This window comes from Chiloscyllium plagiosum, unplaced genomic scaffold (genome assembly GCF_037043375.1).
Source record: "Chiloscyllium plagiosum isolate Xiang-an unplaced genomic scaffold, Cpla_swu_hap1 HiC_scaffold_1, whole genome shotgun sequence".
NCBI lineage: Eukaryota > Metazoa > Chordata > Chondrichthyes > Orectolobiformes > Hemiscylliidae > Chiloscyllium > Chiloscyllium plagiosum.
In genome coordinates, this window is record NW_028270139.1 from 138,661,441 (window position 1) to 138,687,409 (window position 25,969).

Below are 25,969 nucleotides of genomic sequence, written 5' to 3' on the forward strand. Positions count from 1 at the left end.
AGTCCTCTTAAAATAAATGCCAATATTGTATTTGCCTTCCTTATTACTGACTCAATCTGCAAGTTTACCTTAAGAGAAGCCTGGATAGAACTCCCAAGTCCCTTTGTACTTCAGGCTTCTGAATTTTCTCCCCATTTAGAAGATAGTCCGTACCTCTATTCTTCCTACCAAAGTGCATGACCTCACATTTTCCCATATTGTATTCCATCTGCCACTTCTCTGCCCACTCTCCTAACCTATGTCTTTCCGAAGCCTCCCCGCCTCCTTAATACTACCTGTCCCTCTACCTATCTTTGTATCATCTGCAAACTTGGCCAGAATGCCTTCAGTTCCTTCATCTAGATCATTAATGTATAACGTGGATCTGTTACGTCAGTAGGCAAATTGTAGGGGATCGAGGCAGGCTGGGAGACTGGAGTTGGCGTGGGTCATGACCAGCCTCTCAAAGCACTTCATGATTAGGGAGGTTAGAGCCACTGCACGCTAGTCATTATGGCACATTGCATGTGCAATTGGAAGGGAGCGTAGTAGGGAAGACAGTGGAGCAGCAATGGCAGGAGTTTCTGGGGGTAATTCTGGAAGCACAGCAGAAATTCACCCCATGGAAGAAGAAACATATCAAGGGGAGGACCGATGCAACCATGGCTGACAGGAGATGTCAGTGACAGCATAAAAACTAAAGAAAAAGCGTACAAAGTGGTGGAGGTTAGTGGGAAGATTACAAACCAATTTAGGATAACTAATTAATTAGTAAGAAGAGAGAAGATGAAATATGAGGCTAAGCTAACTTGTGATATCAGAGAAGATTGCAAACGATTTTTAGATATATAAAAGGTAAGTGAGAGGCAAGGGTGACATTGGACCACAGGAAAATGAAACTGGAGAAGCAGTAATGAGTAAGAAAGAAATAGCAGAGGTACTGAATAGATACTTTGCATCAATCTTCATGGTGAAAGATACCAGTAGTTGACCAGAACCTCAAGAGATTGGGAGCAGAGATGAGTGTACTGGCCAAGATTAAAGAGAAGGTATTGGAGAAGCTGAAAGGTCTGAAGGTGGATAAATCACATGGATCTACGGACCAGAGTTCTGATGGACATAGATGAGGAGATTGTGGAGACATTGGTGGTGATCTTTCAGGAATCACTGGAGTCAGAAAGTGTCCCAGAGGACTGGAAAATGACTAATGTAACACCCCAGTTTAAGAACGGAGGAAGCAAAAGGCGGGACCTTACAGACTTGTTAGCATAACCTCAGTCATTGATAAGATTTAAGAATCCATTATTAATGATGAGATTGTGATATATCAGGAGGGATATGTGAAAATAGGGCTAAGTCAGCATAGCTTTGTCAAGGGGAGGTCATGTGTGATAAATCTGTTAGAATTCTTTCAGGAGGTAATGAGCAATTTAGACAAAGGATGTGATTCACTTGGATTGCCAGAAGGCCTTAGACAAGGTGCTGGAGGTTGCTAAATAAGATAAGAGCACATGCTGTTAGGGGCAAGATACTGGCATGGATGGAGAATTGGCTGACAGGCAGAAGGCAGAGAGTGTGGATAAAGGGTTTTTTTTCAGGATGACAGCCAGTAACTAATGGAGTTCTGCAGGGGTCAGTGTTTTTTTTTTAGATTACTTAGATTAGATTAGATTAGATTATTTACAGTGTGGAAACAGGCCCTTCGGCCCAACAAGTCCACACCGCCCCGCCAAAGCGCAACCCACCCATACCCCTACATTTACCCCTTACCTAACACTACGGGCAATTTAGCATGGCCAATTCACCTGACCTGCACATCTTTTGGACTGTGGGAGGAAACCGGAGCACCCGGAGGAAACCCACGCAAACACGGGAATTGAACCCGGGTCTCCGGCGCTGTGAGGCAGCAGTGCTAACCACTGTGCCACCGTGCCGCCCAAAACTGTTGGGACCATAACTATTCATGATACACAAGAACAATCTAGAGGAAAGAAGTGAGGGCTTTGTTGCTAAGCTTGAAGGTAAAACAAAGATAGATGGAGGGGTGGGTAATGTTGACGAAATTAGGAGGCTGCAGAAGGACTTGAATAGGCGAGCAAAGTGGGTAAAGAAGTGGCAGATGGAATACAGTGTGGGAAAGTGTGAGGTTATGCATTTTGGCAGGAAGAATAAAAGCAAGACAAAATGGAGAAAGGTTTCAGAAATTTGAAGCACAAAGGGGACATAGGAGTCCTAGTTCAGGTTTCTCTTAAAGTTAACATGCAGATTCAGTTGGTAGTTAAGAAACCAAATGCAATGTTTGCATTCAATTTGAGAGGGCTAGATCTCACTGCATTTATAGAGTCAGAGAGTCAAATAGCACGGAAACAGACTCTTCAGTCCAACTCATCTATGCTGGCCACATTTCCCAAACTAAACCAGTCCCATTGCCTGCTTTTGGTCCATATCCTTCTAAACATTTCCAATTTCTGGAATATTGTCAGCAGTATCTAAGGAAACATGTACTTGAGGTGAAGGTCCAGAGGAGGTTCATAAGAATGATCTTGGGGATGAAAGACTTGTCACGTGAGGAATGATTGAGGACTCTGAGTCTGTACTCAATGTAATTTAGAAGAACGAGGGGAGATTGAAACTTGGAGAATATTGAGAGGCCTGGATACAGTAGCCATGGGGAAAATGTTTCCAATAGTAGGCAAGTCTCAGATCCGAAGGCACAGACTCGGATTGAAGGGACAGCCCGTTAGAAAGGAATTGGGAGGGAATTTCTTCAGCCAGAGGGTGGTGAATCAGTAGAACTCATTGCTACCAGAGGGCTGTAGAAGTCAAGTCATTGAGTGCCTTTAAGACAGAAATAGATGTGTTCTTAACAGATCCCAGAGATAGGGCTAAGTCTATCTAGGTTTACAGGGAGAAGGCAGGAGAATGGATTTGAGAAATATTTCAGACATGATCAAATAGCGGAATAGACTTGATGAGCCAAATGGCCGATTTCTGCCCCTATCCCATGGTGTTTTGATTTAAATTGGCAGCAGTATGATCCAGCAAAGGTCCTGGTGCAGCAGTGGGAACTGGTTAACAACCTGTTCCAAGGGGAGGTGTTAAGGTCACACACCAAGATCCTCTTATGGGATCACCTTTGTGAGTGTGTCATCAGCCTCAGCACTGAAGGGAATTGTCTTTTATCAGCCCAGGAGCCTAATATACTACTGACAGGTCAGCACTTGTAATAGGTGGTTGCAGACAAGGGAGTTTAGTGTCACTTGACATGTCACTAATGCTGTACATCATCATATAGGAGTCTTTCATCAGTTCATTAACAAGCTGGACCTGCTCTCAGTTTGCATACATACCGATATTTCAAGGATGGAATAAAACTTAACTTGTCTTAAATCAAAAAGTATTTTTCAATGAATTGCTAAACTGAAGACAAACTAGATTTTAGCTCCAAATTAACCCATCATACTCTCTCAAGCACCAGTTTGCTCAACAGTTCTCAGTGCTGGACTTGATTTGGAAAAGTTTTGAGATAGTGGGTGTTCACGCAAATCAGACGGACACCAGTTAGGGAAATATGTCAAGCTGTTGCGAAACTGCTCTGAGTGAAGTGTCCTAGGAATCATTATTTGTTTCCTCACTATTTCTAATCTACATAAATAACCAAGATTGAAAATTGCAATTACAAATTAGTCAGATAGTGCTAATTGGGATGCATTGAAGTTTGCTGAAGCAGTAAAGGAATTAGCAAATAATAGATAAACATTTAAAGTGGGCAGGACCATGGCAGATGAAATCCAATACAGATAAGTGCAAGTTGTAATTCACTGGATAAAATGCAGGACATAAAGTATGTCCAGCATGTGGCATTTTAAATAATGACATTGAACTAGCTGGGGAAGATGCAGTAAGACATCTGGGACTAATAGCGAACTCAATACTACCATGTTCAGTAATGCAGAGCAACAGCAAGACAGAATATAAAGCGATATAGTCAATAGGTTTTATGGGCACAGTGCAAAAGATGCAGAGTAAAACCAGTCTTCAACCTGAACTTTACATTCAGTTGTCATTACCATTCAGAAGGAAGATATGCAAACTCAGAAAGTGCCTTGACGTTTACTTTCAGTGTAAGAACATAAGCACATAAGAAATAGGAGCAGGAGTAGGCCATCTGGCCCCTCAGCCTCCTCCACCATTCAATAAGATCATGGCTGATCTTTTCATGGATTCAGCTCCACTTACCCACCCACTCGCCATAACCTTTAATTCATTTACTGTTCAAAAATCTACCTATCTTTGCCTTAAAAACATACAACAAGGTAGCCTCAACTGCTTCACTGGGCAGGGAATTCCACAGATTCACAACCCTTGGGTGAAGACGTTCCTCCTCAACTCATTTCTAAATCTGCTCCCCCTTATTTTGAGGCTGTGCCCCCCAGTTCTAGTTGCACCCAACAGTGGAAACAACCTCCCTGCTTCTATCTTATCTATTCACTTCATAATTTTATATGTTTCTAGAAGATCCTCCCTCATTGTTCTAAATTCCAATGAATTTAGTCCCAGTCCACTCAGTCTGTCCTCATATGCCTCAACTCCAGAATCAACATAGTGAACCTCCTCTGTACTCCCTCCAGTGTCAGTACATCCTTTCTCAAGTAAGAAGATCAAAATTGCACGCAATACTCCAGGTGTGGCCTTACTAGCACCCTTTTTGGTTGCAGCATAACCTCCCTGTTTTTGAACTCCATCCCTCTAGCAATGAAGGACAATATTCCATTTGCCTTCTTAATTACCTGCTGCATCTCCAAACCAACTTTTGTGATTCATGCAGAAGGACATCCAGGTCCCTCTGCACAACAGCATGCTTTAATTTTTCACCATTTAAATAATAGTCCATTTTGCTATTATTCCTTCCAAAATGGATAACCTCACATTTACTAACTACTCCATCTGCCAGACCCTTGCCCTCTCACTTAACCTATTGATATCCCGCTGCAGACTTTCACAGTCCTCTGTACACTTTACTACTTATTTTAGTGTCATCTGCAAACTCTGACAAGTAGAGACGTGAGAGGACTTTTGGCACATGTTCTCATTTCCATCTGGAGCTTTTGTGTCCACTACTCCATCCAGAGAACATTTGGTCCCCAACTCTGAAACACTACATAAATTGTAAACAATTGTGGTCCCAACACTGATCCCTGAGGTACACCACTAGCCACTGATTGCCAACCAAAAAATCACCCATTTATCCCCACTCTTTGCGTTCTGTTAGCTAACCAACCTTCTATCCATGCTAATACATTACCTGTTATGCCGTGCACCTTTATCTTATGCAGCTGTCTTTTGTGCAGCACCTTGTCAAGTGCCTTCTGAAAAATACAGTACACCACATCCACCAGTTCCCCATTGTCCACCATGCTGGTAATGTGCTCAAAGAATTCCAGCAAATTCGTCAAACATGGCCTGCCTTTCATGAACTTATGCTGCATCTGCATGCTGGGACAATTTCTATCCAGGTGTCTTGCTATTTCTTCCTTGATGATAAATTCAAGCATTTCCCCTACTACGAAAGTTAAGCTAATGGGCTCAATGTTGCCCGCCTTTTGTCAAGCTCCTTTTTTAAACAGTGGCGTCACATTTGCTGTTTTCCAATCTGACCTAAATAGTCCATGTTATGAAGAAATGTTCAAAATGATTCTTCAAGTCCGACTGCAGGAATGAGCCTTCAGGCAAGCTATTGATGCCTGAAAATCACTCTGAACAACTCTGACAAATGGTCTCTGGATAGGGTGTGGACACAAAAGCTCTAGAACTATCTACAAGGAAGTGAGAAAATGTGCCAAAAGCCCTCTCTCATCTCTACTTATTTTATGAATTTTTTGGGCCCTGTCGACATCCAGAAATTGACAAAGTTTACGTTAGCACAATTCTTGTGAAAACGGCTGTTTCCAGGTGAGCTTTTCTAACTAATGCACCAAAATTACACTCATGTGGTGGCAGCAGCATTGGCTTTTCAGTTGGAGGCAACAGCAGGGCAGCGCAGCCTCGGCAGTCACCAGAGAAGGCAGCCTCGGCACTCGGTGTCAGTCGGCTGCAGCAATACGGCCGGCCAGAATCGATACTCCGGGTAGATCGATGCGAGCAACGGTTGCTTCAGCGGCAGTGTGCTAGGCCTGGTGTGGGGTCTCCTAGAGTGGACTGTGTGGGGAAAACATGGCAAAGAGGAGGAGATCGAGCCACTGTAGCAAGTGCAGTCCCAGCATGGCTAAGCACTTTCAAAGGATTGTACTGTTTGACTTTAGCTTCATTTCTTTATTTTTCTGCTTAACACTAAACATTACTGTAGCTTAACTTTTAACCTTGTTCTTTCTATCTTGTTGTTATGATTCTGTACCTAGGAACCTGGACCTAAGATGGCACCTTGTGAGTTGACATTATACACTTTTCAATGTACTCCGACATTCTGTACTTGAGTCCACATGACAATTAAAAAAAACTAAATCTAAACCGATGTATGGTAATGTGAAGTATTGTGAATTTTTAGTTCATGTATTTTAGAATATAATATTTTAAGAATTCTTTTAAGAATTCATTTTTAACTGTAAAAATGGGTTATGGAGCAATTAAAACAAGCTTAAAATGTATTGTTAAGCTTAAGCATTAGGTCTCTCCTGTGTCAAGAGCTTAATGGACAGGGAAGGTCATGAGGTTTTGGTGAAGGTGGGAAGAGGAGAGAGATTGTGCATCTTCAAGCAGGTCAGTGTGGAAACCAGATCAGAGCCAAGTCCTGGGAAGTCAGTGATGAGCAGGACATTGATCCCACTTTAGCCTATCATTGGAGACAGTGATCTACAGCTGGAAAGGATTAATGTGTACTATAATGAGGCTACAGATGGTAAATACATATCCCGAGCAATTCTTATGAATTTGGAGCTTGGTTCGCTCAGAGCCTTTGGGCAAATTTCCAGTCAAGATAACGTTTGAGTTTGGACAAAATTGTGTTGGTAACAATTGGGCCAAAGAACCTTACACTAATGGAGCTGAATTAATTGACTCTGTTCTGGATGTGGTGAGAAAGGAGGCTGAGGGATGGGATTGCCTCCAGGGATTCCAGATTACTCAGTGGCAGTACTAGCTCTGGCATGGGTACACTGCTTATCAGTGAAATCCATGAAGAATATCGTGACAAAATCATGAATACTTTCAGTGATGTGCCTTCACCAAAAGTGTCAGGCATGGTAGTAGAACCCTATAATGCCACTATGTCTGTCTATCAGCTTGTGTACTGACAACTGTTTCCATTCTCTTAAATTCACAACTCCAACTAATGTTAGCCACCATGAGCAGTGTAACAATCTGTCAGCATTTCTTCAGTCAGCTCAATGCTGATCTATGTAAACTAGCAGTGAACATGGTGCCTTTCCCCCGACTACATTTCTTCACGGTTTTGCTCCTCTGACCAGCCGTAACAGCCTGCAGTACCGTGCCCGCACGGTATCTGAACTTTTGGTCTAACTCATCCATGCTGACCAGATTTCCTAAATTAATCTAGTCCCATTTGCCAGCATTTGGCCCATACCCCTCTAAACCCTTCCTATTCCTATTCATATACCCATCCAGATGCTCTCATCCTTAACCTATGCCCTCGAGTTCTGGATTCCCCAACCTAGGGAACAGACCTTGTCTATTTAGGCGAAGGGCTTTTGCCCAAAATGTCGATTTTCCTGCACCTCAGATGCTGCCTGACCTGCTGTGCTTTTCCAGCACCACATTCTTGACCTTGTCTATTTACCCTTCCATGCCCCTCAAGGTTTTATAAACCTCTATAAGGTCACCCCTCAGCCTCCGGTGCACCAGGGAAAAAAGCCTCAGCCTATTCAGCCTTTCATTGTAGCTCGAACCCTCCAAACCTAGCAATATCTTTGTAAATATTTTCTGAACCCTTTCAAGTTTCACAATCTCCTTCCGATAGGAGGGAGACCAGAATTGCTCACACTATTCCAAAAGTGTCCTAAGCAATGTCCTGTACAGCCGCAATGTGACCTCTCGACTCCTATACTCAATGCTCTGACCACTACGAACATGATGGCAGCCTGTGACCTTTGGCGTGGCTGCTACCTGACTGTTGCTGCCATTTTCGGAGGCCGTATGTCCATGAAAGAAGTGGATAAATAGATTTTGGAAGTCCAGAACAAAAGTAGCACATATTTTGTTAATTGGATTGCCAATAATGTTAAGAAGCTAATTGTAACATCTCACCTAGAAGCCTTAAGATATCTGGCAACTTTATTTTGGCAACAGTACATCCATCCAGGAACTGTTTAAACGCATCCCTGAGTGGTTTACGCTATGTTCCAGAGGAAAGCTTTCTTGCATTAGTACGCTGGTGAGGGCATGGATGAGATGGAGTTTACTGAGGCTGAGAGTAACCTGAATGACCTGGTATCTGAGTACCAGCAAGAACGGGATGCTACAGTTGGAGATGAAAGTGAATTTGAGGAGAAGGGTGAGAGTGAGAATTGTATATTATGAATTCTAAACATGTTACATTAAGACCTGTTTCTGAAGTTTGTCTTTTTTTCCATTCTGTGGCTTTGTATTTTCAGCTTTTTTTAACTACTGGTTTTGAATAAAAATTGTTGATAGTAATTTTTTAAAAAAATATAGACCGGGAAGGTAATTAAAATGCTAAAATAAAAGCAGTTTTTTTAAAAAAGTTCATTCAAGGGATGTGGGTGTGGGATTGGAGTCACGTATAGGCCAGAACAGGTAAGGTCTTCTCTAAAGGCAATCAATCCTTCTTTGTTTAATAAAATGAGAGTAGAACAGATGGAGCTCAAGGAAAATGGCAGCTGTGTTCACTTAGCCCAAAGCAGGGGCTGTGCTATCAGGGGATGGGTGAAGGTCAGTAAATTTCCAAGTTTTGCTGGGAGAAGTTTTTAGTTGAAATTTGGACCTTGGTCGTTTTCAAAATAAATGGCACTTTGATCTATACTATAAGCAGAGTAAAACACTGAACGTTCCCATGGCCCATGCTGTGGAAGGCAGTGAGGCTTCATCTGTTTTTGAATCTTTTGAGAAATGAAAGCTGTAAACTGCTTCGTTTGAAGCTAGTGGCAGAGTCCAAACTAGACCTCATTACAAAGGAAAGCAAACTTGTAAATATTGAAAAAGTGACAACAGCTAGGGTCTGGGACCTCCTTAGTCAAAAGAGAGTAAATGCATATTCCTCCTGTTGAGAGCAGCTGAAGCTGAAGAACATTTCCAGAGGACTGTGATATACTTACAGATGTCCTACAGAAGTAAAAACCTTTTAAGATTCATGGATCTTATTAGAGAATTTTCCAGGGAGTAAGAAGTAACGCTGAATGTATGACATATATTGTTAGAATGATAGATTCCCTACAATGTGGAAGCAGGCCATTCGGCCCTTTGAGTCCACACCATGCCTTCAAAGACCCATTCCGCACTCAATCCTGTAACACTGCATTGCCCATGCTAATCCACCTAGCCTGCACATCCCAGGACACTATGGGCAATTTAGCACAGCCAATCTACCTAACCTGCACACCTTTGGACTGTGCGAGAAAACCAGAGCACAAAGAAGAAACCCACACAGACACGGGGAGAATGTACAAACTCCATACAGACAGCCACCTGAGGCTGGGATCAAACCCGGGTTCCTGGTGCTGTGGGACAGGAGTGCTAACCACTGAGCCACCATGCCGCCTGCATTGTTATAAACCACATTGTCAAGTTAATATTTAAGTCTTTTATATTGAATAAGGTAAGATCAATTGGTTAAAACAAGGTGTCTGGATTTCATTAAATGTTACCAATCCCTTATCAGATCATAACAAAAGTCATGCTCAAATACAGTGAAGTTATTCTCAATATAAATATAAAAACTACTTATATAGCGTTATGGCATGAAATTTCCAAGACACTTCACAAATGTGCTATGAAGCAAAATTAGATACCAAGCTGTCAGGGCAGTTGGGCAAATGCTTAGTGAAATATGTAAAATTTAAGGATGGTCTTGATAAAAGAAGGAAAGTTAGAGAGGCAGAGAAGTTCAGAGAGGAAATTTCAGTGACTAGGTCCTAACTGTCTCAAGGCACAGCTACCAAGAGCATAACAATTAAAATCAGAGGTCCTGCACAGGTGTAATATAGATGAGTCTAGATACATCTGGGAGTTGTGGAACTGTAAGGGATGATAGATAGTCGTAATGATTTGGAGATGCCGGTGTTGGACTGGGGTGTACAAAGTTAAAAATCACACAACACCAGGTTATAGTCCAACAGGTTTAATTGGAAGCACATTAGCTTTCGGGTGGTAGTCCTGATGAAGGAAGATCGCTCCAAAAGCTAGTGCTTCCAATTAAACCTGTTGGACTATAACCTGGTGTTGTGTGATTTTTAACTAGATAGTCGTAGGCAGGGGCAAGGCCAAGGAGGGAGTTGAGAATAAGAATGAGAACTTCAGAAATTTAAAACTTGATTCTTGAACAAGAGCTAATTTTGGACAGTGAGGACTGGTGAGATAGGGAAACTGAGCTTGTTGTAAGTAGGAATACAGGCAATAGCATTTTGGATGGTCTTAAGTCTACAGAAGGTAAAATGTTGGAGGCCAGGCAACTGTGCATTGAAATGATGAAGCCCGAGATAGATAAGGCATTAATAATGCAATCAGCAAAAGATGAGCAGGGATGTGGGTGAAGTAATCCATGTTATCAAGGCAGCTGGGTAGTATAGACATCATGTCTGAAGTTCATGAAAGTATGAAGTGCATGAAAGTATTGACATCAGGTCTGAAGTTCATCACGGCATCAAATATGACACGAAGATTGTGAAGACTCTGTTTCAGTCTCAGACAGGGAGAGGGAGGGATTCAGATTCAGAACAACTGAGTTTGAATCTAAACCTCAAAGTATTCTGTGGCATTTGTCCTCAAACCTCTCTCTACTTCTGCACATCATAGCAAGTATTGCACATCATTGTAACTCCATCGACCTTCCAGACAATTCCATCCCAAGACTATTACAAATGATTAATGTCATTCAGAAACCTTATCACATCCATCTCGGCTGACCTTTTATTTCTCCAGTTGAAAAATCCACTTCTTCTTAATATTTCCACAGATTTTGTTCCCATTAGTTTGTCCACAAATACCTACCATGAGTTAAATACTTTGAGTATATAGATTCCTGAGAAATTTATGATTTCTGTTATTATTTTTATTATTTAAAATCATTTATTTCAAAAATAGAAATTGCTAGAGAAACCCAGCAGGCCTGAAAGCCTCTGTGGAGACAGAAACAAAGTTAACATGGTTACTCTTTGCTTCTGATGAAGAGTCACCAGACTCAAATTTTTAACTCTGTTTTGCTTCCTCACAAGTGCTGTTGGGTTCATCTAGCAATTTATGTTTTTTTTGTTTCAGAACTCCAGCATCTGCAATACTTTGTTTTATATATTTTTCATTCACTCATACAATGTGGGCAATGCTGGCTGGCCAGCACTCATTACCCGACCTGGTTTGCCCTTGTATGCGTTATTCAGTACAGGGATTTTTCCCACCCCATGACTTGCCTGTCTTTGCTTGCTATGATCTGCCTGCCCTGCTCGCAAACAAAGCCTTTCACTGTACATAGGTACATGAGACAATCAAATCAAATCAAATCAGTGGTGGTGGTGAGTGTCATCTTGAACCGTTGCAGTCCCTGTGCTATAGGTTGACCCACAATGCTGTAAGGAGAGAATACCAGGATTTTAACCAAGTGAGTGAAGGAACAGTGATATATTTCCAAGCCAAGATGGTAACTGGCTTAGAGGGGAACTTGCAGGTGGTGGTGTTCCCATGTATCTGGTGTCCTTTTCCTTCTGGATAGAAATAGTTCTGGATTTAGAAGGTGCTGTCTGAGGATCTTTGGTGAACTTTGTAGCTAGTACACACTGCTGCTACTGAGCATCGGTGGTGGAGGGAATTGATGCTTGTGGGTTTGGTGCCAATCAAGCAGGCTGCTTTGTCCTGGATAGTGTCAAGCTTCTTTGGAGCTGCACCCATCCAGGCAAGGGGAGGGGGTGGGACGGTATTCCACCACATTCCTGACTTGTGCCTTGTAGAGGATGGATGGGCTTTGGGGAATCAGGGGTTGATTTACTCGCCTCAGCTCTGAAATTCAGCTCTTTCATTCATATTTTAACCAAGACTATAGTGATGTCAGGAGCTGATTGGCCTTGGTGGAACCTATATAGGCACTGCTGGAAATGTGTTGCTGGAAAAGCACAGCAGGTCAGGCAGCATCCAGGGAACAGGAGAATCGACGTTTCGGGCATAAGCCCTTCTTCAGGCAATGCTGGCTGGCCAGCACTTATTACCCGACCTGGTTTGCCCTACCAGCTTATGCCCGAAACGTCGATTCTCCTGTTCCCTGGATGCTGCCTGACCTGCGCTTTTCCAGCAACACATTTCCAGCTCTGATCTCCAGCATCTGCAATCCTCACTTTCTCCTCCTATATAGGCACCCACGAGCAGGTTTTTGCTGAGCAGGTACTGCTTGGTAGCACCACAGATGATACCTTCCATCACTTTACTGGTGATCGAGAGTGTTTGTTTTTTCCTGCTTTTTGTGTACAGGACATACCTGGGCAATTTTCAACATTGTTGGGTCAATACTAATGTTGTAACCTAACTAGATGAGCTTGGCTCAGGGAGTGACAAGCTCTGGAGCACAAGTCTTCAGTACTATTCCCAGAATGCTGTCAGGGCGCATAGCCTTTGCAGTATCCAGTGCCTCCAATTGTTTCTTGATAACGCACAGATTGAATTGAACTGGTTGAAGACTGATATCTGTAATGCTGGAGACCACTGGAGAAGGATGAAATGGATCATCCATTCAACACTTCTGGGTGAAGATTGCTGCCTTATCTTTCGTACTGATGTGCTGGACTCTTCCATAATTGAGGGTGGGGATATTTGTGGAGTCTCCCCCTCCAGTGAATTGTTTAATTATCCACCACCATTCACAACTGAATGTAGAGTTAGAATCTGATCCATTGCTTAGCTCTGTCAATCATTTGCTTCTTACGCTGTCTGGCATGCTCGTAGTCCTGTTCGGTAGCTTCACAAAGTTGACACCTCATTTTCGGATATGCCTGGTGCTGCTCCTAGCATGCCCTCCTGCACTGTCCATTGAAACAGGGTTGATCCCCTGACTTGATAGTAATGGTTGAGTGGGGGATATGCTGGGCCAAGAGGTTGCAGATTATGCTGGAGTACAATTCTATTGCTGTTAATAGCCTCAGCACCTCATGGATGCCCAGTCTTGAGTTGCTAGATCTGATTGAAGTCTGTCCTGTTTAGCACGGTGATAGTGGCATACAACACGATGGAGATTATTCTCAATGTGAAAGCAGGACTTCATCTCCACAAGAACTGTGCAGTGGTCACTCTTACCGATGTCATGGACAGATGGATTTACAGCTGGCAGATTGGTAAAGATGAGGTAAAGTATGTTTTTCCATCTAGTTTGTTGGCTCACCACCTGCTGCAAACCCTCTCCTTTAGCAGCTCTCCCTTTTAGGACCTGACCAGCTCAGTCAGTAGTGTTGCTGCCAAGTCACTCCTAGTAGTCAACATTCAACCTCGCTCAGAGTACACTGTATGCCTTTCCACCCTCAGTACTTCCTCCAAGTATTGCTCAACATGGAGGAATACTGATTCATCAGCTGAGGAAGGATAGTACATGGTAATCAGCAGGAGGTTTCCTTGCTCATATTTCACACGAAGCTTTGAGACTTCATGGGTCCAATTTTGAGAACTCGCAGGGCAACACCCTCCCAACTGTATACTATTGTGCCATGACTTCTACTGGGTTGGTTCTGTTGATGGGACAGAACTCGGTGATGGTGGTGTCTGGGACATTGTCTGTAAAGTATGATACCATGCTTGATGCTTGACTAGTCTGTGAGATAGCACTCTCAATTACTGAGGAGGACTTTGTAAAGTCAACTGGACTGTTTCTGCTGTTGTCATTTCCAGTGCCTAGGTTGACATCCAGTTTAATTTCCTTATGGGGACTTTGGGGCAACCTCATTGAAACATACAGGATTCTTTTTGACTTGACAGGGTGGATGTGGAAAAACATTGTTTCTCCTTGTGGGAGAGTTGACGGCCAGAGGATATAATCTCAGAATAAGTGGTTGCACACTTAAAACAGGAAGAATTTCTTCTCTCAGAGGGTTGTGAATCTATGGAATTCTTTACTGCAGAGGACTGTCAAGGTTGGGTCTTTAAGTATATTCCAAATTGAGATAGACAGATTTTTAATCAGTCAGGTAATCAGGAGTTATGGGTAAAAGGTGGGAAAGTGGAGTTGAGGATTCTCAGATCAGCCATGATCTCATCAATGGGCTAAATGGCCTACCTCAGCTTCTACATTTTGTGATCTTTAAATCTTTGTAGATGCATTTTGACCAATAACTTTTATCGCTTTTCATACGCTTAACATTTAGCAATAATTCTTTAATAAACTGACCTTTTATACAGTTTAAAGTGTGAAGCTGTGCTGCTGGTTCATGTTAAATTGAAATACTTGATCAAGAAAAGGGGACTCGATATGACCCTATACAAATTCTTAGTTCATGGACCACATTATATTATTGTGACAATTCCAAATTAACTTTATTCTGCCATTAGTTCACAAATGCTTCAATTATAATGACTCACTTTTTCAGGTTGAAGATCTCAGCTTTCTGTTCTCTTCCCATACAGCGTTGGACTATTGGCATCTTATTCAAATTTTACTGTTACATCTACAAAGTAAAACATGTGCAATGCATTGGATAGTTAGCAGACAGAAAGGAAGACTGCTGAGTAGACAAAACTAAGTGGATAGGGAAGGGGCGTGGAAGTGTGTAAAATACACAGTACACACACTTCAAGAACAAAAAGTAGAAAAAGGTATCAGGTAGTTAAGGGTGCTAAAAAATACAGGGTGAAATGAGGGCCACACAAAGCCTAAACTGAAATATGTATCTTGCACTGTGCTCTTGTGTTGAGTAGAGTTCTCGTACTTAGTCTAATTATCCCACATCGACCCATGGTGTGGCTGTTAAACTACTAATTTCTTCTATATAATGAAGCCTTCCTTTGCTAATATATCTATATTGTTTCCACAACAAATATTTTCCCTTGAGTAACAACAGTAATCTGATAAGAGACACAAATTTGAGGAAAAGACAAAATGACTTCACTACAGGGTAGATGGGTAAACCATTAAGTCGGCAATTTATTAAAGAACTGTTGTTTAAATGACACCACCTTTGTAAATGCATTGGAACCAATGTTGATTTTAAGTCAAGGGAAGAGATTATAAATAAATCTTGAAATTTGGAGTCCCATTTGTATATTTATTAAAATAACGATCTGCCCTTACTCTGGGTCATGCTGGGGCTTGAGTTTCTGTTCCCAAGTCACAAGTGCAGACTCAAGAAAATTTTCCACTTTGTAAACTCACCTCAGGAGAAAGTGTGCTGGATGTGCTGCTTTTCATTCCAAGGGGAATTATGTTAACAGGAATTGCTCCGAGAAGGAGCTGGTGACCACAAGGTGACTGTGGTAAAGGCCCCTCACAATGACCCGAGAATTCATTGCAGTTGTTTCTGAAACAAAAAGGCAATAAAATAAGCAGCCCTCATGCCTCAGACCCCATCACCCATGCCACACACTCACCATGCCCTATCTGTGTCAACCCATTCCACCATATGCTGCCCTAAGCATCCCTATGGCCCCTCATAGCCTCCATACCAACCGTTGTCCCTTTATCCACCTCCCATGGCCCTGCCTACACCCTATTAAAAATTAATCACCCTCCCCAAGTTCTTTCATAGCCTCAATGTCAGCTTAGTGCTTCTCCTGTCACCAGCCCTTTATACTTCCTATGGCAGAGGTGGGTACTGCAGATGCTGGAGATTAGAGTCTAGATTAGAGTGTTGCTGGAAACGCACAGTAAGTCAGGCAGCATTCGAGGAGCAAGAAAATCGACGTTTCGGGCAAAAGCCCTTCATCAGGAATCATTTGCTCAAAACGTTGATTTTCTTGCTCCTCGGATGCTGCTGTGCATTTCCAGCACCACTCTAATCTTGACTTTATACCTCCTATGCCAATTCAGTGCCAAATCATGTCAATGAGTGCGCCACCCCCCACCCTCCATGGTAACTCATCCAGTCTTCATCAAGGCAAAATCTCAGCTCATGCTGGGATACAGTAAAATGATGTTCTCTGTGTCTATTAATGAATTCACTAATTTTTAAAAATTCTTCTTGGTAGAAATCCATTTACATTTAGTTCTGCTATAACGCAGAAGTTCCATTTTTGTGCAATCCCGTGTTTTAAGAAAATCGCATAATAGCGGCACTATTTGAACTAATGGGGCCAGAATCGTGTTATAACCAATACATGCTTTAAAACTTTGCACTTTAGAAAGTGTCCCCAATTCATTAATCACGTTATAGCGAATTCATGTTAATGAAACACTCGTTATAGCTATATAAATAGCTTTATAAAAATAAATACTTGCATTCAAGCAAAATACTATGGATGTTGAAAATATGAAACAAATAGAGAGAATTCTGGAGAAAATCATTCGGTTCAACAGCATCTCTGAGCAAAGAGAAACAGAGTTAACATTTTGAGTTTGGTATGACTCTTCTTCAGAACTCCACAGACTTGAAATGCTAACTCGCTCCACAGAGCCAGACCTGCTAAGTTTCTTCAATATTCTCTGCATTTGTGCTTGTACTCATGACCCCACATCAAAGTTTTTATAAACATTTGGAGATGTCTATCGAATTCTGACCTGGCAGGCACTCTACTGTGATAATGTGGGAGGTTGCGAAATCAGTCACAAATTCTAGAATGGTGGCCCTTAAGCCTAAGTGAACAAACAGACTAAGTAGAAAGCACTGATTTTCTTTGACACAATGCAGTGTCACTACTTAAGTGTCAAGAGATTTAAATGTCTTAACTTGACAGTTCCCTCGACTGCTTGAGAGTTTCAATGAGTTTATCCAACTTTTGCTCGCAGCCCTCCAAACGATATCCCACCGAGACCACCCTATCCCCTGTATTTCCCATGGCCAATCCACCTTGCGTGCAGATCTTTGGACTGTGGGAGAAAACCAGAGCATCCAGACGAATCCCACACAGACACAGGGAGAATGTGCAAACCCTCACAATCACCCTAAGGTGGAATTGAACTTGGGTCCCTGGCACTGTGAGCCACTCCTGCACTCTATGTTCCTATCAGCCCTAATCCCAGTTTGTAACTGTTCTCATATTGTAAAGGTTAGAAAAACATAAATTTATTCTTTGCATACCTTTTATTTTTTGAAAAAACTTCAATGTTTATATTACTTTTACTTTTGAATATTTTGAGTATTGTAATGTGGGACTGATTTTCTGCAGAAATATCTCGCTAACCATGGCTTCAATTGCCACTCTTTAGCTTTCAGTCAGGGGTTACAGTTTTGAATTTGAATAAAGCAAAGTTTGACCTGTGATCTTTTAATGATTCAAGTGAAGAATATTATCTTAAATTACATAAGCCTTCTAGCGCAGAAACAGGCCACTTGACCCACTTGCTTTCTGCTGGTGCCTGAGATTTCTTCCATTCCTAACCCTATCAAATACCCCTCCACTTCTTTCTCCCTTGTGTACTCATGTAATGTCCCTCTTTAAGCATCTGTGTTATCCAGTTCAAACTAAGTTCTGAATTCTAATCTGCCTCCAGGGTAAAGATTTTGCCCCTGATAAATTATTGGATTCGCCAGTGACTATCATATATTTCAGATCCCGCTCGTATATTTATCCCTATTTTATCGGTTTATTTAATGCAGTCAAATTCCATGAGCTGTAAAAAGTGAATTGCACTCACTGAAAGTAATCGGAGTGCAGAGGTGTGTTCTAGGCCCCAGGTCCTACACAGTAGGGCCTCCCTCTCACCCTCCTCCTCTAACCTAAATTAAAATTCCACAGACTTGCAACAAAACAGAGGGTCGAGGAAAGTTTCTGTTGAGAAAAGAGCAAATCTTTGGCTCAGGAGTCTTCGACAAACAAGTTGAGAGAAGTGATTACACCACAGTTGAAGAGGGTGAAGACATGACTGCCAAGCTGATTCAGTGTACTGCGTGCATGATGTGGGAGGTCAGGGACTCTGGTGTAGCTGGCTCATATAACTGTGGAAAGTGTGTACACGTTCAGCTTCTGACAGAGCATATTGCAGCACTGAAGAAAGAACTAGATGACCTCAGGCTCATCCGAGAGAACGAGATCTTTCTGGACAGGACCTTCAGCGATGTTATTACACCGAGCATACCAGAAGAGAGTAGAAGGGAGAAGACGATGAGGAAGGCAGAGATGAAACAAGTGCAAGAGACCCCGGGGGAAGTACTTATCAGGAACAGGTTGAATCTCTTGGAAAACGTAGAGACAGACGTCGCTGCCAGTCTGAGAGGTGGTAAAGTCTGCCAATCAGAAATTGGCGTGGAGGCAGAGCCGAGGAGTCAGACATCTCACAGAGCAATAGTAATAGGGGACTCCATAGTGAGAGGAACTGAAAGGGGTTTCTGCGGCAACAGGTGGGATTTGAGGAGGGTGTGTTGCCTTCCTGGTGCCAGAATTAAGGACTTCGCAGACAGAGTGCAGGAAATCCTCAAGGGCGAAGGTGAAGAGCCAGACGTGGTGGTGCATGTCAGCACAAATGACGTCGAGAAGAAGAGGAGGGACATTCTACAGCGGGATTTCGGAGAACTCGGAAGAAGGCTGAAAAGCAGGACATCCAGGGTGGATATCTCCGGTTTGCTTCCAGTTCCTCGGGCTGGAGAGGACAGGAACAGGGAGATAATGGACTTGAATGTGTGGCTGGGGAACTGGTGCAGGAAGCAAGGATTTAGATTCTTGGATCACTGGGTTATGTTTAGCGGCTGCAACACAGCTGCATTTAAACTAAATAGCGGGGGGGGGGGGGGGGGCTACGACACATTGGAAGTTTAAGAGGGAAATTGAAGGGAAAGTTAGAACAAGAGAAGTCAAGAAAGACAATGGAATCAATGGAGCAGAAAACTCAAAAAAGGATCATGCCGTAAGGTCAAGTGAAATAGGGATTGATAGGAAGGGTGAGGGGAGTAATAAATTAAAAATATTATATATGAATGCACGAAGCATTTGGAAATTGGCAGTTACGATGTTGTGGGGATAACTGAGACGTGGCTTCAAGTGGACAGGGCCTGGGAAATGAATATTCAAAGCTATACGTGCTATCATAAGGACAGACTGACTGGCAGAGGGGGTGGGGTGGCCCTGTTGGTAAGGAATGATATTCAGTCCCTTGCATGGGGGGACCTAGAATCAGGGGATGTAGAGTCAGTATGGATAGAGCTGAGAAATTCTAAGGGTAGAAAGACCCTAATGGAAGTTATCTACAGGCCCCTAAACAGTAGCCTGGATGTAGTGTGTAAGGAGCTGAAATTCGTCTGTCGCAAAGATATTACTACAGTTGTTATGGGGTATTTCAACATGCCGGTAGACTGGGAGAATCAGGATAGTACTGGACCCCAAGAAAGGGAGTTTGTGGAGTGCCTCAGGGATGAATTCTGAGAAGAGCTTGTGCTGGAGCCTACCAGGGGGAAGGCAATTCTGGATCTGGTGTTGTGCAATGAACCGGATTTGATCAGAGACCTCAAAGTAAAGGAGCCATTAGGAGGTAGTGAACACAATACAATAAGCTTTAATCTGCAGTTTGAAAGGGAGAGGGTAGAATCGGAAGTGACAATATTTCAGTTGAATAAAGGGAACTATGAAGCTATGAGGGAGGAGCTGGCCAAAGTTCAATGGTGCAATACCCTAGCAGGGATGGCAGTGGAACAACAATGGCAGGTATTTCTGGGTATAATATAGAAGATGCAGGTCCAGTTCATTCCAAAAAGGAAGAAAGATCCTAAGGGGAGCCAGGGGTGGCCATGGCTGACAAAGGAAGTTAAGGACCATATAAAGACAAAAGGGAAAAAGTATAACATAGCAAAGATAAGTGGGAAATCGGAGGACTGGGAAGCTTTTAAAGAACAACAGAGGATAACTAAAAAGAAAATACGCAAAGAAAATGTAAGGTACAAAGGTAAACTGGCCAAAAATATAAAGTAGGATAGTAAAGGCTTTTTTAGGTATGTGAAAAGAAAAAAAAAATGGTTAAGACTAAAATTGGGCTCTTGAAGACAGAAACGGGTGAATTTATTACGGGGAACAAAGAAATGGCAGAAGGGTTGAATTGGTACTTTAGATCTGTCTTCACTGGGGAAGACACTAGCAATCTCCCAGATGTAATAGTGGCTCAAGGACCTGAACTGAAGGGAATTTATATTAGGCAGGAAATGGTGTTGGAGAGACTGTTAGGTCTGAAGGCTGATAATTCCCCGGGACCTGATGGTCTACATCCCAGGGTACTGAAGGAGGTGGCTCTAGAAATCGTGAAAACATTGGTGATCATTTTCCAATGTTCTATAGATTTAGGATCAGTTCCTGTGGATTGGAGGGATGCTAATGTTGTCCCACTTTTTAAGAAAGGAGGGAGAGAGAAAACAGAGAATTATAGACCAGTTAGTCTGACCTCAGTGGTGGGAAAAATGCTGGAGTCAAATATAAAGGACGAAATTACGACACATCTGGATAGCTGTAACAGGATAGGTCAGAGTCAGCATGGATTTATGAAGGGAAAATCATGCTTGACTAATCTTCTGGAATTATTTGAGGGTGTGACTCTGAAGATGGACAAGGGAGATTCAGTAGTATACTTGGACTTTCAGAAAGCCTTTGATAAAGTCCTACATAGGAGGTTAGTGAGCAAAATTAGGGCACATGGTATTAGGGGCAAAATACTGACATGGATCAAAAATTGGTTGGCTGACAGGAAACAAAGAGTAGTGATAAAGACTCCCTTTCAGAATGGCAGGCGGTGACCAGTGGTGTGCCGCAGAGATCTGTGCTGGGACCGCAGCTTTTTACAATATACATTAATGATATAGATGATGGTATTAAAAGTAATATTAGCAAATTTGCTGATGACACAAAGCTGGTTGGCAGCGTGAAATGTGAGGAGGATGTTAGGAGAATACAGGGTGACCTGGACAGGCTAGGTGAGTGGATGGATGCATGGCAGATGCAGTTTAATGTGGATAAATGTGTGGTTATCCACTTTGGTGGCAAGAACAGGAAGGCAGATTATTACCTAAATGGAGTCAAGTTAGGTAAAGGGGCAGTACAACGAGACCTAGGTGTTCTTGTACATCAGTCAATGAAAGCAAGCATGCAGGTACAGCAGGCAGTGAAGAAAGCTAATAGCATGCTGGCCTTCATAACAATAGGAATTTAGTATAGAACCAAAGAGGTGCTTATGCAGCTGTACAGGGCCCTGGTGAGACCACACCTCGAATATTGTGCGCAGTTTTGGTCTCCAAATTTGAGGAAAGACATTCTGGCTATTGAGGGAATGCAGCGTAGGTTCACAAGGTCAATTCCCGGAATGGCGGGACTATCTTATGTTGAAAGGTTGGAGTGACTGGGCTTGTATACACTTGAGTTTAGAAGGCTGAGAGGGGATCTGATTGAGACGTATAAGATTATTAAAGGATTGGACACTCTGAAGGCAGGAAGCATATTTCCGCTGATGGGTGAGTCCCGAACCAGAGGACACAGCTTAAAAATAAGGGGTAGGCCACTTAGAACAGAGTTGAGAAGAAACTTCTTCACCCAGAGAGTGGTGGGTTTGTGGAATGCTCTGCCCCAAAAGGCTGTGGAGGCCAAGTCTCTGAATACTTTCAAGAAAGAGTTGGATAGAGTTCTTAAGGATAGCGGAATCAAGGGTTATGGGGATAAGGCAGGAACAGGATACTGATTGAGGATGATCAGCCATGATCATAAAGAATGGTGGTGCTGGCTCGAAGGGCATAATGGCCTACTCCTGCACCTATTGTCTATTGTCTATTTGTCTTAGAATGGTATGTGAAGAAGGGACATACACATATTTTGGGATTTGTTCAGATATGTACTTGATTAATAGCTTATTTTTTAATTTGACCAACATTTATCCCTACATATAGGTCCATTATGGACAAGAGAGTCAAACTTAGCAGTCAGGTGAGGCTCTTGACATCAAGGCTGCATTGGACCAAGTGTGGCATCAAAGAGCCTGAGTGAATTGAAATCAGGAGAATACTTTCCTTTGGATTAGAGTCATTCCTGGCACAAAAGAAGATGACTTTGGGTATTGGAGGTCAATTATCTCAGTCCCAGGATATCAGTGCAGGAGTTCCTTAGGGCAATGTCCTACATGCTTCATCAACTGCTTTACTTCCAACATAAAGTCAGGAGTGGAGGTGTTCAGAGATAATTGCACAGTATTCAAGACTCCTCAGGTACCGAGACAGTTTCTGGTGACAGGCAGCAAGCCCTGACAGCAGTAAGGATTAAGCTGATAGGTAGCACATAAAACGTAGCAAGAGAGAACAAATGACCCCTCAGTATGAAGGACACTTGTAGCCCAGAATTAATTACAGGAATTCGAGAAGATGATGGAATCTCCACCTTCATCCTTCTGTATGTCATATGCAACACCCCTCCTTTCACAAATTCACCTGGCACAGGAGAATTACATTCTAGACTAGATTTGGAGATGCCGGTGTTGGACTGGGGTGTACAAAGTTAAAAATCACACAACATCAGGTTATAGTCCAACAGGTTTAACTGGAAGCACACTAGCTTTCGGAGCGACGCTCCTTCATCAGGTGATTGTGATGACCACCTGATGAAGGAACGGTGCTTCGAAAGCTAGTGTGCTTCCAATTAAACCTGTTGGACTATAACCTGGTGTTGTGTGATTTTTAACATTCTAGACTAGGAGTCACTTACAGAGTCATAGAAATGCACAGCATGGAAACAGATCCTTCAATTGGACTCGTCTATGCCGACTCGATATCTTAACCTAATACAGTCCCATTTGCCAGCACTTGGCTCATATCCCTCTTAACCCTTCCTATTCATATACCCATCCAGATGCTTTTCAAAAGTAACCAGCCTCCACCACTTCTTCTGGCAGCTCATTCCACATACGCACCACCTTCTGCATGAAAATGTTGCCCCTTAGGTCTCTTTTAAATATTTCCCCTTTCACCACAAACCTATGCTCTCTAGTTCTGGACCCCCACCCCAGGGAAAAGACTTTGTCTATTTAGGTAAAAACAATGACTGCAGATGCTGGAAACCAGATTCTGGATCAGTGGTGCTGGAAGAGCACAGCAATTCAGGCAGCATCCGAGGGCAGGCAAAATCGACGGTTCGGGCAAAAGCCCTTCATCAGGAATAAAGGCAGAGAGCCTGAAGCGTGGAGAGATAAGCTAGAGGAGGGTGGGGGTGGGGAGAGAGTAGCATAGAGTACAATAGGTCAGTGGGGAAGGAGATGAAGGTGATAGGTCAGGGAGGAGAGGGTGGAGTGGATAGGTGGAAAAGGAGCTGGGCAGGTCAGACAAGTCTGGACAAGTCAGGGGATCATGTTGCTGGAGGTTAGAAACTAGGATGAGGTGGGGGAAGGGGAAATGAGGAAACTGTTGAAGTCCACATTGATGCCCTGGGGTTGAAGTGTTCCGAGGCGGAAGATGAGGCGTTCTTCTTCCATGCGTCTGGTGGTGAGGGAGCGGCGGTGGAGGAGGCCCAGCACCTCCATATCCTCGGCAGAGTGGGAGGGGGAGTTGAAATGTTGAGCCACAGGGCGATTTGGTTGATTGGTGCGGGTGTCTCGGAGATGTTCCCTAAAGCGCTCTGCTAGGAGGCGCCCAGTCTCCCCAATGTAGAGGAGACCGTACCCTATCCATGTCCCTCATGATTTTATAAACTTGTATAAGGTCACCCCTCAGTCTCTGATGCTCCAGGGAAATCAGCGCCAGCCTATTCTGCCTCTCCCTATAGCTCATTATGTTGATGTGTATTGCAAAAAATAACCCCACCATTAATGCAGGTTCACATTTATAAACATTGAAAGCATTTTCAAACCTATGAATATAAGGGGTTTGTTTGCTATTTTTTTTAAAATCCTCACTAATGTTGGGCACCTTTTCCATTTATAAGGTTTTCTTTTGATCCTTTATATTTAGGGTGTGCAAAATCAGAGACGCGATGATTTGTTGCTGTACCAGACTCTGACAATTGTACCCCCAAATATCCCATACAGCAAAAGAACAGGAGATGGCAATTTTGCCTTTTGAGTCAGTTCTGACAATTGGCTACATCATGGCTGATTAATATCTTAATTTCATCTACCTACTTTGGTTCCATATTCCTTTAACACTCTTGCCATTAAAAATTGATCAATTCCACTTTTGAAATATTTAGTGAAGGATCCTTAGCCTTGCCAGCTTTTTAGCAAATGAGAGAGTTTCAGAACTTCATTCACCCTTGGTTTGAAGAATTGCTTCCTGACATTGCTGCTGAAAGGTCTAACTGTAATTTTGAAATGATGCTCTGGATTATCCCTGCCAGGGCAAATAGTCAATCTTTATCTACCCTCTCAACCTTTTAATCATTTTAAACCATCTCAGTTAGGTCTTTTGTCAGTCAAGTTCTATTTGTGCCTTTAGTTCTCATTTTCCGTCTTGTTCTGATAGTCATTTGTAAGCTTGGAACTTTGGAAAGGACACTTTAATGATTGCTACCTCATTGGTGAATTAACCCTAAATCGAAACAGCAAAATCTCTGTTGTTAACAACATACAAAAGGAATTTAAATTGCTGGACAAAAAAACCCAAGTCATATCCACTGTCTACTTCCTCGGGAGTCATGTGTTACAACAATAATGGCTTTGTTGGTTAATGACAGCAATCAATCTCTATCAAGTAATGCAGAAAAATACACAGATGTACACTAGGGAAAGCCCCAGTGTTGGAAAGCATTGGGAGCCATACATTCAAAGTCACTTGTTTCTCCCAGTGATACTGTTACTTAAACCGTGACTGACAAGGTTCTATAGTAGTCTCTCCCAAAAATGTTCCCACTGTAACGCCACTTTGAGGCTTGAAAAACGTCTGGCTTCCTCAGTGAAAACTGTGAGTGCAGGGCCTGTCGGAGTGGAGATAAAGTTGGTACAACTCAGCAGGAGTTCCATGGTGGCCATTGATGCCTCTGAGCTCATGGCCCCAAAATTTCAGTTCACAATCCCACTTATGGTCCCAACCCCAGCTTTGGGAAACCCTGTTCTACAGTATGCACCTTATTAGATTTGACTTTGTGGCCACTATGTATTGGTGTCAATAGATTACATAAAAAGAGCAGGATCGTCGTATACAGCATTGTCAAATCACATTTCAAAGAGTCGTGCAATTTTGAATAGGCCACTGAAAGATTCCTTTCCAGGTAGTCCACAAGTAAAACTCCAGTTACACTTGGAAATGATGGTATCCAGTTTTGATCTATCCAAGATCAGGAGGCCCAGGTTGTGTCACTCACAATTTTTAAAGCTCTTTTCCTTCTCGATCTGAACCCTTTTGATAAGGATTCACTCAGGCTCAATCTCTTTCACTGTCCCAGCTCCTTTCTCTCTCCCCATGTTGCTGGTGCCATGGCTAAACCTACAGCAAATTATAACAAAGCAAGTAGCCTGGCTAGTTGACCTTTGACTTGTGCAGGATCTAAAGGCGCGTGGGTGGCCGAGCACGGCCCCTTAATGCATTTAAGTTGCACCAATTTCTCAAGGTGAATAGAATGCAAAACTATGATTCTCTTTTTTAATTGGGAAATAAACATGAGCAGAGGATAGGTCACACCGCCCAAGCCTGCCCCCTTCACCTCTTTTCTAATCCAGTTATACACTTGCAGAATATTCTTTTGCAATTCCTGTCAGTTAAAACTCGGAGGGAGATGCTGAGCCGAGCATGAACAGTTCTGA

The 25,969-nt window shown here is 42.7% G+C and overlaps 1 protein-coding gene and 1 pseudogene across 1 annotated transcript; both read left to right on the forward strand.

The window, feature by feature from the left end:
* The first annotated feature begins 998 nt into the window (after positions 1-998).
* LOC122564930 (tubulin beta-4 chain pseudogene) lies at positions 999-8,511 on the forward strand (annotated as a pseudogene).
* Positions 8,512-18,144: 9,633 nt separating this feature from the next.
* LOC148152235 (uncharacterized) lies at positions 18,145-19,038 on the forward strand. Its single transcript, XM_087975182.1, has one exon. The coding sequence runs from the start codon at positions 18,145-18,147 to the stop codon at positions 19,036-19,038; it is 894 nt and encodes a 297-aa protein (XP_087831308.1).
* Positions 19,039-25,969: the final 6,931 nt, after the last annotated feature.